The sequence below is a fragment of the Protopterus annectens genome, chromosome 2.part0 (genome assembly GCF_019279795.1).
Source record: "Protopterus annectens isolate FY-2018-M chromosome 2.part0, PAN1.0, whole genome shotgun sequence".
Taxonomy (NCBI): Eukaryota; Metazoa; Chordata; order Ceratodontiformes; family Protopteridae; genus Protopterus; species Protopterus annectens.
Window position 1 is genome coordinate 1,172,140,249 of NC_056728.1, and position 18,428 is coordinate 1,172,158,676.

Here is an 18,428-nt window from a genome sequence, read left to right on the forward strand (position 1 = left end):
GTCTTTGAGACACATACTTGTCCATCTAATGGATACTTCTGATGCTACTTGTCATATTTGCAACAAATCCAACAGTGTGGAATCAGACAATGCCTTGTAGGCTAAACAATGATCATCATGCAGTAGTCTGATCAACTACAGGGATAGGGCTTTGAGACGGCCCACTGTAGACTCATTGTTAGCTCCCTGCATTTTTTTTTATGAGGAAACTCTGTGGTCATTCAAGCTGTTCCAAGTGTCTGCTCAGGTACATGTCAAAGAGTCCACTGTACTAACTGACTGGTCTGATAAGAGCCTAATACAGTGGAAAAAATCACCTCTTGGACCTGGATCCCATGGCTTTACTTATAAGTTGTGCAACTCAGGATTATTTTCTGACCACAGTAGACATGTGATGGTCAATAGTCAGGTTACTGTCAACATGCATTCCCAGATCCTTGACCACTAGGCCTACGTCTAGGGCTATATTATCAATGTGGTAATTTCCGTGGGATGACATCCTTCCAAATGATATTATCATGCTTTTTTTTTGCATTGCGTTTTAGTCCTCAGTGGTGAGGTCTGACCACAAAGCTGTCTCCTTTGAAATAAAAATCATCTTGGTAACCTCAGCAAACACTGTAACAGTTAGGAACTATTCCAAAGAATACTACAACCTATTTAGTGATAGTTTGTCAAAATTCATTGCCTCTCCCAACCTATCCCCAACTTCACAGCAACCTATGCAGAATTGTTTACAGAGACCCTGTACAACCACATAAATGGCTGTATAGAAGCTGCTGTACCTACAAGAAGTGAGTCCAGAACAACCTATAAAAACAAACCACACTACTGGAATCCTAACCTAGATTATATAACAAAAGGAAAACAATCATGGTTAAAATCTGGAAGAGCAACTCTCATAATGATAGTTCTCTAATTTAACCAAACAGGAAACTAAGTGGAGTAATTAAGGGCAACAAGGTCAATCATGAAGTCAAGATAGCCCTGCAGGCTAATGACAACCACAAGGCCTTCTACAGCTATGTCTGTAACCTCAAACGCAGCACCCATCAGTGTGTGCTGTACTGGTGGTCAATGGTGCCACCATCAGTGAGCAGAGCAACACATCTATACCAAAAACTGAAACTCAGCACCCAGTAGTGTGTGCCGAACTGATGGTTAATTGTGCCACCATCAGTGAACACAGCAACATAGGGAATTTGATGGCTGACAAACACAGCTCAAACTTCAGCTCCGCAAACCCCCTGCCTCCTCACCATGAAATACCACCATGAAACTATTAACAGGGAGCAGGTGCTGGTGGTGCTCAATAAGGCCAAAAATGCATCCTCTGTAGGCCACAAGAGTATTCTGAGAAGCCTCCTAAATAGCTTGAAACATGACTTATCATCACTTGAATCACTTTTCAACTATAGCTTCAGTACCCGATTTGTATCAAGAGCAGGGAGGACTGCAATGGCTATCCAACTGCACAAGGGTGTACCATCAACCAACCCCAGAAACAACAGACCTGTTTGTCTGTCTAGTCTAATATGCAATGTCATGGAACAAATTACCATGAAGAAGATCAACAAAAACATAGGCAACCTTCAGACACCAGACCCAGCCCAGTTTGGTTTTGTCAAAGGATGGTCATGTCTATTAAACCTGGTGGACGTTTTGAGAGGGTCAGCAAGACAATGGATGAGGGGAAAAGGGGAAAATGGAACATACCACCTACTTGGATCTGGCTAAGGCACTTGATACAACACCACACTCAGGTACAGTTGACAAACTCACTGAACTAGTTTATGCCTAATTTTGTACCTTCATCTGCAATGCTCAATCGAGTTATTGAGTTGGGGATGCTTGCAATATTATACCAGTAATCAGGGACATAAGAGAATGAGAAGGTTAAATGTCCTGCATGTGTAAAGGGCACACCTGACATCCATAGAGGTAGCTCCAGCTGTGCCACTAAGACCTTACATTAATCTAGTCAGTAACGGGTATACGCAACCTACTTCTTAAAATAACTCAAGCTATGCAGTGCTAATCTGCTCCACATGAAGAGAGATTCTTCATGAATTCCATGGTCAATCAAAATTAATCACTGGGAAATAAAAGTGTGATTAGCACATGAAAAAAATCCAATTTTACATTATGGAAAAATATAGAGTTACCATGAATAGTTGTTGTATACTGTGGGCATATGTCTGTCAGCAGTTTACATGGGGTCTATGTCAGAAGATCAAAAGTTCTAAAGACTGAAAAGCAAACAATCAAAAACATTTTAATGCAGGAGGAAAGCCCCATCTACCCTCATGTAGAAGGGGCAGCACCCCCCACTTTCTGCTAATTATATATACCAACTCCAAGACTGCACAATAATGGAGAATTTTAGATATTTTGATTTTCAGTTTTTTGAACTTTCAATCTTCTGAAGGGTACCCATTTAGTTGTTATTGTTCAAGTATTTCACTTACATTCATATGGAAACTGTACATCTGAAATTATAAACTCCTGAGTAGATAAACCTTGCAATCTGACTAAACTTATGAAAGGACAAAGTATTCATATCAAGTCAAAGTGCACATGACATTGAAAACAACATTATATTATACTTAAGAAACGCTCCTGCCCCCAGGTGAAGGGCTGTGCTTGTAATGTGCATATTTCATTTGTATTCTAAATCCAAGGTTGCAATACTTCAGAATAAAAGAAATATTTGGTTTCAATAAAATCTGTTCCTCCACTGAAACAGATACTTTGCAGTGCTGTGGGGAGACACAGCCTACTACGTGGAGGAGAATTGGGACTTGCTTCCCACATTAAGAAAAAATTCCTGTACATATCATTCAACTGTGACAGGACAGGTACTACCTGTGACAGTTCTAGTTATATATATTTTCAGTAGGCCTTGGAATGACATCAATAAAGTGAATTCTTTTAAATGGCCTCAAGCTTCCAATGTATGCACTTTGGCAAATATACACAGGCTGTGGGTCATACATATATATATATATATATATATATATATATATATATATATAGGCACAATTTATATTGGCATTTATATTTATTCATCCAGCATTTCATGTTTTTGGCAAATGATACTTTTTACAAATGGTTTGATGAATCCATGTTCTAAAATAAGTTCCATTAGAATCTGACTTGTAAACTTATGTTCAGCCTTTTATATCCAGAGGTAGTCCTAATCCCAAACAATTTAGGTATTACAAACAAACCAAAAAGTTACATAAGCAGAATACTGCATAGATAAGTGACAGATCAAAAAGTTCCTAGCAGTGTGCTTTACATCTGTACGCATACTCACCTTGGCTGTGTTAAGGGAAGCGCCGTAGCCAGTGGCAATACAGCAGCCAATGAGGCAGACTTTGTTCAGGGGAGCAGCATCACTGATTTTAGCAACAGCATAGTCGTCCACAATGGTATACTGAGAAAATGTGCTTATGCCAGCCATCTGGTGAAGTTGCTTCCCTTTGCATCTAAGTTTGGAAACTGTTTCAGGAATATAATTTTTCTTGAAAGGCAACCTGAGGAAATAAAACAACTTTTTGAAAAACTATCATGTTTAAAATTAAAGAATCTCTTGTTTTATTGCTGATGGACATGCTGTTCATGTAATTAATAATGCATTCATGAACTTAAGTGCTATTTAAATACATTGGATTGCTTTTTCTGGAATTATTTTATAACTTGACAGCTTAATGGCTGATGCTTTCTGACTTTTTTAACTTATTGTACATTGCTTCAGGCTCCAGAAAAGCTCTTAATAAACGTGGTTTTAATAACTTAATTAATCATTAAGCTCTTTACACATAAAAGAGTCCTTCCATTGTTATGCTAAGGCAACTTGTATTAAAAGTATAAATGGTAACATATTAGAATATCTATTAATATTGTGTAAACGGTGGTGCTGCGGTAGCATTGTCGCCTCACAGTAAGATGTTGTCCGGTTTGATTCTCAGCTAAGAGCGTCTTCTGTGTGGGGACATGCGTGAATGGGCATATCTTCGTTGAAGGTTGTGCATCAGGGCTGGCAACTCGGCATGTAAAAATCTACTGCCAATCATTAGCAGACTGGAGTTCCGCTGTGGTGACCCCTAACCGGGAAAAGCCGAAAGACACAACAGCAACATTGTGTAAACATCAGCCAAGTTGTTGTTCAGTCATTTAGATGAACCTAGCACTTCATCACTGCAAAGACTACAGCACACCTAGCCTGTTTGTCCAGAACTACTTCAGCACACCTGGCCTGTTTGTCCAGAACTGATTTTTTAAAGTATTTGCAAAGTCATATTCATTAATCAGTTAATGGTTTTTATCCAGCTTAATCTCTATTACCCATTAATTATTTTATCTTCAGTTCCTCTCAGCACATCTTTACAAATGAATCCTGTCTTTGCATCGTGCATCCAAAGTACTTGAGTTTTAGATTTATTATCAGACTTTCCAGTGAACAGTCAGTTTATTTCCTTAAATATTCTTTCAGTCTATTGAATTCTGAAATGTTTTCTGCAATATTTCAGTTGAAAAGCTTTAACTTTTCCAGTCCACACCCTGACTTATACCCATCTCTCACAGACATATGTTATTACTAGGGAAACCATAGCTTTCACTCTCTCAACCTACAGTGACACTGTGTAGTGTTTTCTCTTTAAAGTTTTAGCCAGATTTGCTTTATTTCTTTCTAAGAGGCAAGTGTTTTTTAATGTCATGACTGCATTTACCATCTGCAAAGATGGTTGAACCTAGAAAAATAAAATATGTCATTGTCTTCACTTTTTCTGAACTGAATAAGCAAACTGTGATTTTTGGTAAATAAAGGTTGTTCAGTGAAGCCATTTTGAGTGATTTTGTTGATACGTTGTTTGCTGTTCTCCATTTTTGGTGACATGTACCAGTGTTGCCAAGACTCTTCTCATATAGTTCTGTATATTCCTGCTACATCTTCTTAAAATATTTTGCTTCTGCTAGGTCTCTCCCATCTTTATCTTTTATCATGATTATTTTTTGTGGGAAGCATTCTTTAATATTTCAAATCTTCCTGAGGAGAGCTCTTGTCTTTCACTTTCTACTGTGACCAAGTAATTGCAAGAAAACACTCACTTAAAGCATTCTAAGGAGACCTGGTGAATCACCACCTACTAGTATCTTGACCAGAAGTGGAAGCTAATATCAACATGTGGTTATGTACTCAGAATAATTGTTTGCAGTCCTTAGCGCAATAATACTATGTTCATACACCAATGACAGTCAAATATAGGTAACGTATCCAGGCAGCATTTGCCAATGGAGTTAAACAGGTGTACTGTAATTTTCTGTCAGTGCTGAAGAGAGGTAACAGGTTTTTAACTGTGTGTCTGTGTGTATAGGAGTTACTTCAGGCAATGAGAAAGGGTGTTATAAGGAAGATGTGGTTTGTTGCCTCTTGTCAAAGTATTAATAGTGTCACCCATTGTCATAGAGCCAGAGACCCCTATCAATATTGAACAAGGATTGTATAATCATGCAGCACCCAGGACTAGTATAGAAAAGTATAGCCAGTATTGATCCTGATGTCACTGGATATTTATGCCATTTTTATGTTAAATGTAGCATGACAAATACAGCTACAGAATGACTGCACTTCCATTTGCTAATCTAATCTCTCTTAACCTTTCTTTTATTGTATACTTTCCTGCCTCTTACCATATGTTCTTTCCCTCATCTTGTTCTTATGATGGCAATTGAAGGTCAAAGTTTTGAAACTTTGAGCTTCTGAAGCAGATCTAGATATATATATATATATATATATATATATATATATATATATATATATATAGACACATACTTATTTTTAATGACATTTAATTATCGGGAAAGTCCATCTGGGTAGGTGCCCACTTACAGTAGAAACCCTTGTTGAAAAGCTCCAAAGTATTACAAAAACATTTTAAGAACAATAACTTTACAATCTTCAAAAATCATAAAAAAAAGTCTATAGTTTTAAACAATTATACTAAGTTAGACATAATATGAAAACATTGTTTAAGAATCAACATAACTCATATGACAATGATTTCATGTTTGGAGAATTTTTTTTTGTCAGTTTAGAGAAATTAAAGTTAAAGGTAAGGTAGTATAATACAAACAGGAATTGCAATATGAAGTAGGAAAAAACTGAGTTATGGCATATTAGATATTCACAGTATATGGGGATATAGTTAATCCTGGAGTTCAGCAAGAACAGAGCAATGTTTTAACTATAAAGTCTTTCAGAATTGTTTTAAAAGACTGGAGGGAGAGTATGGACCTGTTGGACACAGGGAAGGAGATTCGGGCCTAAGTAATATGGTAGGAGTAAAACCATGCCCAGCAGATTTGATATATTTGTGGACAGAGTTTTGGTCATTGAATAGCAATGGCTGAGTGGAAACATAATTGTGGAGAATGATCTTTAGTGCTGCACAAGTATATGGATGCTGGGTAATTTTATAGGTGGTAAGAATCTGTGAGTATATTGGCTGATGAGGTAGTTCTAAACAATTTAGACTTGTTAAGGCTATACAATAGTGGGTTCTGAAAGGGTATTTGCCACAGATTTAGTCATTTTATAATGACGTTCAAATTTTGATTTTTGAGATACCTGGAAGTTAGTAAGGATAGGAGCACCATAAAGCAGTAAGAGGAGGAGGTAAATAGTGGCAAATTTTGTTTTAGTTGCTTTGGTGAGAAAGTTTTTGGATCTGTAAAGCATCCCTAGGTTTAGGTGATTTTTTATGTAGTTTTGTATATATTTTATTTTTTCATGAGAGGGGGACTTTGGAAGGGGAGTATTTTTTTTTTTTAGAGGGGACGCTGAGTATGAGTTGAGTTATAAGAAAATGTTTCAGTGGTGGTTAGAGTAAGTTGTTACATGGAGGGTGCTGGTGAGAATGTTAAAGAGGAGGGGACCAAGGATAGAACTTGTGGTATACCAGTGGTGACTGGGAAGTATGTAGAGAGGATGGAATGCCATTTCAATGACCGATTCCTATTGGACAGGTAGCTTTTGGACCATAGAAAGGTGGGCTGAGATAAATCTAGTGAGGACATTTGAAGTAGAAGCTTGCTGTAACTAACTGTGTTGACTTTAGCCAAGTCTAGAAATAAGGTGGAGATTAGGTTGCCATTATCTCTAGTTTTATTGACAGTATCTATAAAGGTTAGAAGTGCGGTGTTAGTACTATGGGAGGGATGGAAGCCATGTTGCGTGGGAGATAAGAGCTCTTCCTTCAGGAGAAAGTTTAGAAATTGTTTTTAATACAGTTTTCAAGTATTTTGAAAAAGGGATAAGACTGGTGCAGGTCTAAAGTTAGCAAAGTCTGCTGAATTTACTCCTTTGTGTAGAGAGATGATGTTTGAGAGTTGGGTCTGTGGCAGAGCTCCTTCAGTATAAGATTATGGGGTAGATGCAGTCACCACAGGCTCTGAAAGGAAAGGAAAGGAAAGAAAAGGGAAAACTCTACTAAACTGTAATATTAAGTTAAGTATTAAGTTAATACTTATTCCTAAAGATGTGGGAAGAACCCTTATAAATCAGAGAAGAGAATATGGGGTATTGTAAGCGTAGTGAGATGGTAAGAAAGTTTATGACTATAAGGTCAAAATAGGTTTAGCAGGAGGTATACTGATAGGGAAACCACAGTAATACAAGTGCATACAGCAAATTATCAGAACATAGTACTATGTTGATAAGTGTAATATAATACCATCACTTAGGAAACATTAATTGAATTAATCATTATGTCAAAAGAGTGTTATATATACCATAACACCAGCAACTAATATCGCATGCTTATGGTGACAGAGGGCACAGAGTCAACATACAAACTGATACAAATGCAACACACTACCAAGGTCTTTTCCTTGTTCTACACAGTCTTAGAACAAATATTACTTTAATAACACATGACACATACCTGCGATGTGAAGAAAGGTGGGGGTTGAATGGAAGTGGAGACCAAAGTGAGCTCTCAAAGAGTTTATATATTACAAATATATTATTTTAGGAGAAAGTCAGTATCTGCCCACTTTTGACTATAACAGGAAATTTATTCCCTACAGTCTGAAGGCATTGTGAAACAGATCTGTTATGCTTTTTCCTATTGTTGATATCTATTTTAGTATTAATTTTCCCAGTTTGGTGTTAGCTTTTCTACTGGTGCCGTCCAGGTCTCCACTTTCCCATCCTTTGGATGAGACTTTAAACCATGGTCCTATCTTCTTGAGTAGGTTGTATCTCAGGCAGATAGCAGATCCCACAGCACCTATGGAAAAGAGTTCTATGGTGCCCTGGCCAAACTTCTCCTAGTAGTAGAAATATCACCTCAGGCATCCTATGAAAACAGGCCACTAACCTAGTGGAACTAACCTTGTCAACAAAGGATAATAAAATAAAAAATAGAACTGGATCTGACATTACCTTATAAACTAGGCACTAGCTATCTATAAGTGACTTGTAAGAAGGAGAATATAACGACAATTCCTGACAACCTTCTGAATAAGTTTTTCATCCCTGTAAATCTTATAGTAACAGATCATTGTATGCCTTCGGGTTATTTAAGGTAGATAATGAGAAGACTACAAAACCCAGAAATATATTCAGTTATGGGTATAATCAGGAGGCTAGAACGTAGTATTTGTTTTATCTTTCTGCAGTGAGTAGACATGAATTTTCGAATTATGCATACTACAGAATGTTTATTTCTGATTTTAGTAGCTATGCAATGATCAAAGTTTAACCTGCTGTCTCCTTCTGATCCCTAGATCTTTAATACATTCATAAGTTCAGGCCATAAGGCCTTCCATGAACACAGAATCCTTTATATTATTATCAAACTTTCTCTGACCTGCCCAAAAGTCAGTCTTCTACATAAATGCATTGCTTTGAGATTGCTGTACGCTCAGTAGGCTATACTTGCTCACCAAACTTGCTGTACAGCCTTCCACTGTCCCTGGAAAGTATAAACCAATAAGTCTTAGCAGTATTATTTGTAAAATCATGGACTTTATTATAAAAGAACTCATGAATAAAGAGACTAGTAATTTGCAGGTCCACAACCCAAACTGATTTAGCTTTTTAAAGGGTAGGTACTGTCTAGTGAATCTGGTGGACTTAGCTGAGGGAGGTGACTGAAACAATGGATAATGGTTAATCAGGAGATTCCAACCACCTGGATCTAGCTAAGGCCTTTCACCCTATTCTACACTTTGATATCATTGAAAAGCTCTCCCACTTGAATATTAACTTCCATGTAGCCTGCTGATTAGGAAAACAGGCATGCTGACAGAAAACAAATACTGAGGGTTGGTATTATGCTTTTCTCGGAATACATGCATTTAGGTGAATATACGTTGTCCGACATCCTAAATGTCAAAGGCAGTGACCCCAGTTTGCCGAATGTCAACTTTTCAGATGCCAAAGCCATGAATACTGAACTGGCCAGGCTAATATTCCCCCCTCTCGACCCATGGTAGCACTTGTTGTGGTGGTTGTGTGACCAAGAATGTCAAATTTGGTGTTATGCTCGACATTCAGAGTGTTCGCTACTGTAGGTTTTGACATATAGGTTTGCAGAATGTGACGGTTCGAGATGTTGTCTTCGACCATATCCATGTATTCCCTTTTCTCTGAAAGAACGTGTCACCAGTGGCATTCCACAGGGTTCTGCATAGTTTCCTTTTCTCTTTGGTGAATACCTCTCTCATGTCCAAGCTGACATCAGTGGAATGTGGCTTACAGAAATTGCTAATGAATGCAAATTCAAGGCTATCAGGAACCCTCCAACTGATATGCATATCCATAAGAGGATAAACCTGAGTAATATCTGGTGCCATAACCATAAAATCATGCTCATTGCTAAATAACGCAGTGCAATACAATTTAGGAAACAGGAATATTCCCAAATGATCTTATAAAAGACACCTACCTCAAGGTCGATACCTAGGCACATTTATGGACACCAAATTCTGATATGATTACCACATATCAGATATTGTTAGGAAATCATTTTACCTAGCCCTGTTAATTAGTAAAGGCATATCCTCCAGAATCAAGGAAGTTATTCTATCCCCTCTTCTCAACCCTATGCCCCTTTTGGAATCTGCATATCAAAATAAGTTGCCTAATCAAAAAGACCATAATGCTTCCTAACCAAGATAATTTGGGGTATGAGCCCCTTAAGATACACACACTTGTTAAGAGCCATGTCAGTTTTCTCCATCTCCTATTTATAGGATCTTGAGAGGTGAGCTCTGCTTTATCTACAAAGATGTGAAAGACACCTCAGAAAGCTGAAAATGTCACCAATGCCAACTCTAAGAAGCTAAACCTAGAAAGCAGCATCAACAGAACTGGTTGTTGCAGCAGATATTTCTTCCAAAGGATCTCTTACCTTTAGAATAAGCTCCCGCTCCACTTCAAACAAAATAGTTTGCAAGATGTCTCTAAAACTAGCCTTGCTGAGATAATGGAGATCTATAAATTCACTCCCAGGCTATGTACTCAGCTCCTTACAGTTACTTGAAACATATGGCCAGGCTCTTTATGGTCTACTGAACCAATTACCTTGCATTACCTTATGAACTTGTAGTATTGTTGATTTGATTGCAAATCTGAAGGAGTTCCCATAGTTAAAAGCAATGTTATTTGCTTTAGTCTTTCTTTTCCCTATTTATAAATTTAAGAAAGTAAAGAAAGATTAACACTGAAGGCTGTGTTTTCGCTGAAGATTTGAGGAATAACTCAGCATAGAATATGGGAGCCAATTTCTGTTTAACTTGTCAAGGAAACTATAATCATGCATACAGAATACAACATAAATCACCATAACAGCATGACTAATGCAACTGTGGACTCAAAGAATAAAAATCTGGAAACAAAGAATTAGCAGCCAGCAATCATTTTAACCAACTCAGCTGCTTGATAAATGAAGTGATAAATAAGAGAGGGAAGATATTTTCATATGGGGATGTTGTCAGCAATGGCCCTGGAATATTAATGTATGTGTAAATTTGAGTTGCCGAGTAAAAAAAAAAAGCCTGTGTTTGAAAACTGAGCCGCTTGCATCACTCAGCTGTGAACAGGTGGTGACATATCATTGAAGTTTAAAGATAATTTCTGCAAAAGTCCTGAATCATGCCTATTTTCAGCTTGGCACTCATTGAAGGTGCTGATGCTGGTGACAACTCTAATGTGGCCATGTTAACTTAGGAACTACCAATGCTTTTTTTGTGGTTGACAGAGCTGGATCCAGCACTAGGCAACCTAGGAAAGTGCCTAGTGTCCATTGTATTTTAAGACACGAGCATGGATGGATTATTATAGAGAGCTGTTCCAGACTTAGATGAACATAGACAACAATTTCCTACTGCAATATTACTGGCTTACCAATTTTTTTAAATGTAACATGAGCAGTTTTTTCTTCGAGGGCTGCAGGTACTGAATTTGTAGATGAAACACTGAAATATAAAGTTGTTTGACAGCAGCAACTTCTTCATTAGTTATAGACCTTTTTAATGTAGATAAATTACCCTGCCTAGGGGACCCTTTGACCATGATCTGGCTCTTGTATTGGAATCTCATTTTCAGGCTACTTAGAGAAACACCAGAGTAGTTTACTGCAGAATATGTACCAATACATGTCAAAGCAGTGTCTATTAGATTACTTTTTATGCCTTGAAGTGTTCAGATTACTGCTTGTTTTTAAATCTGGATTACCCATTAAAGCTGTCAAACCATTACACTTACTATTACAGAGCCATGAGAGGCCATTTGCCTTTTTCTTCCTTTGGAGAACTCTATAGTCCAACTGCTGCATGAAAGTCCTGTGACAGTCAGGGTGACATAGTTATGTCAGAACCAGCATGGCTATGTGTTCATCATCTTAAGATGATGGGCAACATGAGCTGTATCACAAGCATGCATGTCATCACTGGTTCAATGCAGTTAAATGCACATTAAAATGTAAAATGTAAACAAAATTGTTTTCTCTATACCAGAGTATGACAGCTCTGGTTCTTGGCTGCATAGCCAATATCCGCCCACAACCAAAGGAATGCAGAAAGGCACTAATCATGGAATAATAAACAACTGACTGAAGACCAAAGGCTACTTTATGTTGAATTTCAATCTACTTCACTTTCAATTGCCTTTCACTGACCACTATGTAAAACCTCAGAAAAAGAGCAGAAGTAAACATTTGTATTGGTACATATAAGTTAACTATGCAGTCTGCCCAAGAGATGTACAATTCTTGTTTTGTAGTTAATTATAGCCACTTTGAATATTGTACCTATATCAACTGATCTGAAAAAAATGCTTGTAGAATTTATAATTTGTATTTTAGTTATTCTATAAGCAATACGTCTCACATTGGTTATTTCATATGCAAGATATATAGTACATATAAAAGAAAATATATAATGAAGATTTAGCCAACATAATGAGTGGGCTCAAAAACAAATGCGTACAGAACTGATTTCTATGCTGAATTCTTACTAGATTGTGCAGTTTTTCTTGTCTAATACTTCAGCTTTACAACACGCAAACAACAACAATTCCTTAAGTATGACAAGGAAAGTCTCAATAACTGTAAGCCCTGCATCAAAAGCCTTGGACTGTTGCATTGAAAATATACTGTACTTACAAATCCTTTGTACAATGGTTTGTTTCAGGAGAGAGGCACTCTTCGCATTTACCACACTGCGGCATCCAAAGAGGAATAACCTTGTCTCCTAAGGAAAATAAATTTACATTTTATATCAGAGAATTTTAATATAGCTCTGCTTTATAATGGATAAAAGTGGTTGCAATCTTTATAAATGTATATATATATATATATATATATATATATACATACACATATATGTTTAAGAACAAGTCAGAGATTTTAGACTTTGCATTTAAGTTAGAAATATGCACACTAAATAGTGTGGTAGGTGTACGATGGATGCACATTACAACAAGCTGATCACATTATTGACACTTCCTTATTTTAATTCATTAACTCCCTAAATATACAGTTTTATTAGCTAAAGAATACACCTGCAAAAAAGCAGAACAGAATGTATAACTTTTCAGCCTAAATTTTCTAAAGGTGATATTACAAGAATTGTTTTAGAACTCAGCAAGATGCGGTTACAGTACCACACAGCAAACTGGCATTTTTTTTTGTCCCTAGCATACTTCTAGCTGACCATTCACTCAACTACTATGCTTCTAATTCTTCCCTTTAGTACTATTTCCTAGCATTGGGACAGTATCAGTTGTCAAAATATGAAACAGAACGAGCAGCGAGCTTTGTCACATATGCTGTCCTGCATGCCAAGACATTTCCTAGCATGGTGATGTTGTACTGTGGGGTTCAGGAGACAGTGAGGAATGGTCTGTGTGGTCATATCCACCTTTGGCCCATGTGCAGACCTGACTGTTCATTCCACACACTGACGCAATCTCTTTAAGCCGCAGTGTCCGCTAAGGGCTAAGGAGTGATACACCTACATGATCATGATCACTGCACCACAAACTAGTCAGACCAATCCTGTTCTCCACTTTGCCAAGGTGTTACTTGATAATGAGTCGAGTGACTAAGTAATGATAAAATTGAAAGTTATGAGGTAAGACTGAAATTACACACACAAAAAAAAAAAAGATAATGAACAGTGACACATACTAGAAAAGATACACAAAGACAGTAACCAACAAATGTGACCTTGTCACCTTACCTGTACAACCAATTTATTTATATTTTATTTATTTACATTTTTTACCTTTGTTGATCTGATTAGTCCCAGTCAAAATGTATCTGTTTTTAAGAAGGACCTGGATTGGCATTTTTTATTATTAGAATGTTTTTTATTGAAATTGGCTTTGTGGCTCTGTTTCTCTGTCCCTCTGTGTTTTTTGTCACATTCCTTGACTACTGAGCTGTCACCAACATCCACTGGGAACCAATCATTATGCAATACACAGTACTTCAGCACCCTGGACAGCTCAGTGCTGAATAGGCAAGAGAATGAACATGCATTGAGGATTCTAACAAATCTTGATAAATCTACATAAATACAGAATTACTGCAATAAGTTCCCAAACAACACCTCAGTGACTCACAAGTCATTGAACAGTCCCTTACAAAGGCACATTTCAGTAACTAGATTACATCTATTCAATACTTTTAAGGTGAGGTCTTTATAGTATGTAGGCAGCCAACATTTTAATTCTGAAATGATTTGGAAAGTATTTTTTTTTTGTGATTTATCAGTAAAATATACCCCAGGATTCATTAAGCCCTGCACGATGTGGAGGAATAGTGCAGCAGCTGCAGCACGCAATATGTCTGCTGAGCGATTAAGTATAGAACTCCCAGGACATGCACAAGTGCTCCTACACTATTCCTGCATGAACACCACTGCCTTATGCTAATTACCTCATTTGCCGGTGAAAACCATGCAAATGAGGTGAATTAGCGATTCAGCAAGCAGGAAGGTGTTCGTGCAGGAATAGTGTAACCTGCAGAAATAAATTCTGTTACTAGCTGAATACATTTCTGCAAGTAAGAAACGGAGGCATGCCAGACTCAAATAAAGCATGTATTCCATTTATTAGGATGAAAAATAGTTTTCATTTTTTTAAAATAAAACTTTTTTTTTTTGGTCAATCTCAGCCATTTAAACTAGGGCAGCGGCACACAAACGGGATTGTGCCAAAAATAAAAAAAAAGTGGAAAAATCAATTTTGCAAGAAATCTGCATTTTGCCATTATAGTCAATGGCATGCAGAATGAAAACAATACCAAGGAATAGTGGTTGCTAAGGGGAAAGGCTCAGTGTAAGTGTCGTAACTCTGGGGTAAGGCAGTGGTGCATGAACATGAGGGGATTTATACTGAATCACAAATTTCTTGTAAGTGTCAGACTGCACCTAACTGTGTAGGTGCTCTAGCACCTAACAGCAGCAAGAAAAAGGGGTGTGTCATGCTTGGTGTAAGCACATTGGAGCTCAGTGGCCTGTGTTTGCCCTTAGCTAAACACAGCTAAGGAAGGGGGTGTGTCTGCGGCTGTATTTTCTTATTCCATGAAATGCAGAGCATGTTCGTATCCAGGGAGCACCAGTTCTGCTTAAAACTGTTTAATTTAGCTAAACGGGTGTGCTCGGCACACACTGGGCCTAAAACAAACAAAAAAAACCCAGAGGAGATAGCAGAACTGTTTACATTTGAGCAGCAGGAATGAGCGGCACACATCATGGATTAAACGAGGAGGAAATGGAAAGGGGAAACAGCAGAAAGAAGGCAATCAAGGAGAACTACCATAGCTGGCAGGTGGAATGTATCAGAATCAGCCAATTACACAGGCAGCAGCCCAGCACACTACTATAAACTATGCAAACACCTTTCAGTCTGTTTTTTCCCACAAACTCTATAACACAGATGTAAACATTTGGGGGAATTTAAAACTGATAACACTAACAAAACATGCTAGGGGCTGCTGTTGCTTTGATTTATCAGTATGTACTAGAGACTGAGGGTGGTGAGGAGGATAATGCTGACAACCAACTCAGACCGAGGAGGAGGAGAAGAGTGTTCAGACCCAGGGTAACCTCCCAGGGGCTACATGAGAGCGCTACAGGGTGGACAGGGACATACTTAAGCAACTCATTGAGCTGTGCCAGCCTCGCCTCAGACCCAGAACCAACAGAGGGGACCCCATCCCAGTGGACACCAAGGTATGTGTTGCCTTAAGAATACTAGCTACAGGTACTTTCCAAAGACCAGCTGGGGATATCATGGGGGTCTCACAGGCATCTGCATCCAAGATATTCCACCAGTTCCTAGATGACATGCGACTGCATGCCACTGAGCATATTTACTTCCCCAGCATCTGTGAGGAGAGGACCAGCAATATGTGTCTTTTCCACCATGTAGCAGAATACATGAAGGTACTGGGTGATACAGACTGCACCCACATCCACATCAAAGGATCACCCGGTGACCAGGGTAGGGTCTACCTAAACCACAAGGGGTTCCACTCCATCAACAGCCAGGTTATGTGTGATGCCCAGGGCATTATCATGAATGTGTGTGCTGGCAGTCCTGGAAGCCGTCATGACTCCCACATTTGGCATTCATCTCAGCTATACCAGACGTTTGCCAGTGGGGACATCCCATATGGCCATCTGGTGGGGGATGCTGGCTACACACTGGAGACATAGATGATGACACCCATCAGAAATGTACACACACCCACACAAGAATGCCATAATGAGGCACACACACAAACCAGGATCATTATAGAGTGTGTGTTCCACTCCCTTGACATATCCGGTGGAGCCTTGCAGTACTTTCCAGCCACATGTGCACACATGTTCATAGTATGTGCCATGCTACACAATATGATTGTGTGGAGACAGCTACAGCAGGAACAAAATGTGGAAGGGCCACACAGCCCCCCACCATTGCCAAGGTCTCCACCGGCATAGAGGGACTCGGAGGAGGAACATCCTGAGCCTGCCCCTATAGGCAGAAGAAGGCATGCCCAGTATGCCCTATCCTTGGCAAAGAGGCAATGCACAGCACATACACTGACACTGTAGGACCCAAGGGACTGATCTCTCTTTCTCTGACTTACACACACACAGTAAAATGGATGCCAAACAACACACCACCTATACCCTACCATGTATAGGCAGTGTACTGTGTGCATCTGACATAGTCAGCCTTCAAGCACCATCCTCACAACAGCCTCAGGCATAAAGTAAGTCAGTCTCCTTAACAAAATTAATGAATGGAGTGGAATGTTCTGATAGCATATCTATGGTATTGATTCAAGCATGCAGGGGGTGGCTTACTGGGATAGCAGCAGACAACTGACAGCTCTGTGGGACAGCCGGAAGTGTATTCCCAGTACTGGCCTACCCACACCATGCAGTACCACCCTAGTTGTCAAATACCACTGAGTATATGTGGTGAGCCAAATAACTGGGGGGGGGTCATAGGTTACATTCATGGATGTCAAAGTGTGGGTCCCATACCCACCCCCAGCCTCACCCAGCAAACCAGATGTACAAAACCATACCATAATTCCTGGCAAAGGCCCCCATATGGTGAAATCCATGAAATCCCAACCTACAGACTTTTACACAGTGATATCACAGCAGATTTGGCAGTGGCAGTATGGTTTTGAAAGGTAAGAAGTCTGAAGCTACAAATGTCTATGCCACAACAATCTGATATGTGGTCAATATTATTATGCCTGTAGTCTGAAAGATAGGGCACACCACTATGCTAAATGGGACCAAAATGTTAAGCAAATATCAGCATAGTCTCTTCAAATGTGTATTGTCTACAGATGTCACCCCCCCCCCCCATCATCCCATAGAAATGCAGTAACATGTGCCTAGCCTTAAGCAGCATCCAGCCATCAACTAGAGTGATGGCTCCACACAAACAGAAAGCAATTGTCAGTAACACCCTCAGTCAACTTACTGGTGCCATCCCAGGGTTGTCCATTGCTGGCTGCCTGGGAACATATGATCATCAGAATGCACTGCCTTGCTACGTATGGACTGCATCTATGAAACCTGGCCTACAGGCCTGCAGCAAAGGCCCATGGCCCACTCACAGTGCCCTGTTAGGGAATGTCATGGGGCCCATAACATCAACATAACACAGTCTAAAAAAGGCAAAGAAAGGCCATGCTGCTAACTGCTAGGAGAAAACTTGCTAGTGTCAGAGAGCCGGAAATCTGGCCAAAGCCATGAATAATGGGTTGAAAAAGGTTCAAAGAGAAGGACACCTTTGAAATACTGCTCTAATAATGCAATAAAGTTGATGGAATGCATGGAATGTCTGATGGGTGCGAAGTCAGAAACTGCAATGTCAAATGTCAGTAATATCTGACTTCAATCCTGAGTGACTTGCAAAACACTTTTCCTTGAAAAACCACACTCGTTTGCGTAACCAACAAGATACATGAGTCATGAATGTGGACATTCTTTGATACTCTGTACAGTCAACAGGAAGGGCTAGGAGTCTAAACATGGGAATTAGCTCATTGCAGGCAGTCCTAACCCTGGAAGATGGTGACATGTCTGCACCCACAGAACCCTGGCCCACAGCCATGAGGAGTAACACACCATTCCCTGATCACTCATCCTATGCAACATCCTGACCCCAAAATGTGGCCAGCCATGCAAAATGAGGTGGACCATACATATATGTCAGACAATCACACACCTCCAGGCTGGTCAAACAGTCTGACACACACACAAGACACTCCAAGTGCAGCCAACCTTTAAGCATACCCCTATGCAAAGCACTGGTAGCAATAGGAAAACATATCTGACCTAGGACACCCCCCATATCTTATCCTCTACAAATCTATCCAGAGTCTGCCTGTCAC

The 18,428-nt window shown here is 39.1% G+C and overlaps 1 protein-coding gene across 3 annotated transcripts in view; it reads right to left on the reverse strand.

Moving 5' to 3' along the window:
• Nucleotides 1-18,428, reverse strand: part of LOC122793406 (alcohol dehydrogenase class-3-like) — a 765,188-nt gene that overhangs the window by 152,911 nt on the left and 593,849 nt on the right. The window contains exons 4-5 of one of the 3 annotated variants that reach the window (XM_044061386.1): nt 12,678-12,765; nt 3,320-3,539 (exon numbers count right to left, since the gene is read on the reverse strand). The exons of the other annotated variants lie outside the window; for them this stretch is intronic. Coding sequence (XP_043917321.1) covers nt 3,320-3,539; nt 12,678-12,765 — 308 coding nt within the window. The remainder of the gene's footprint in view (nt 1-3,319; nt 3,540-12,677; nt 12,766-18,428) is intronic. 3 annotated transcript variants of the gene reach the window in all.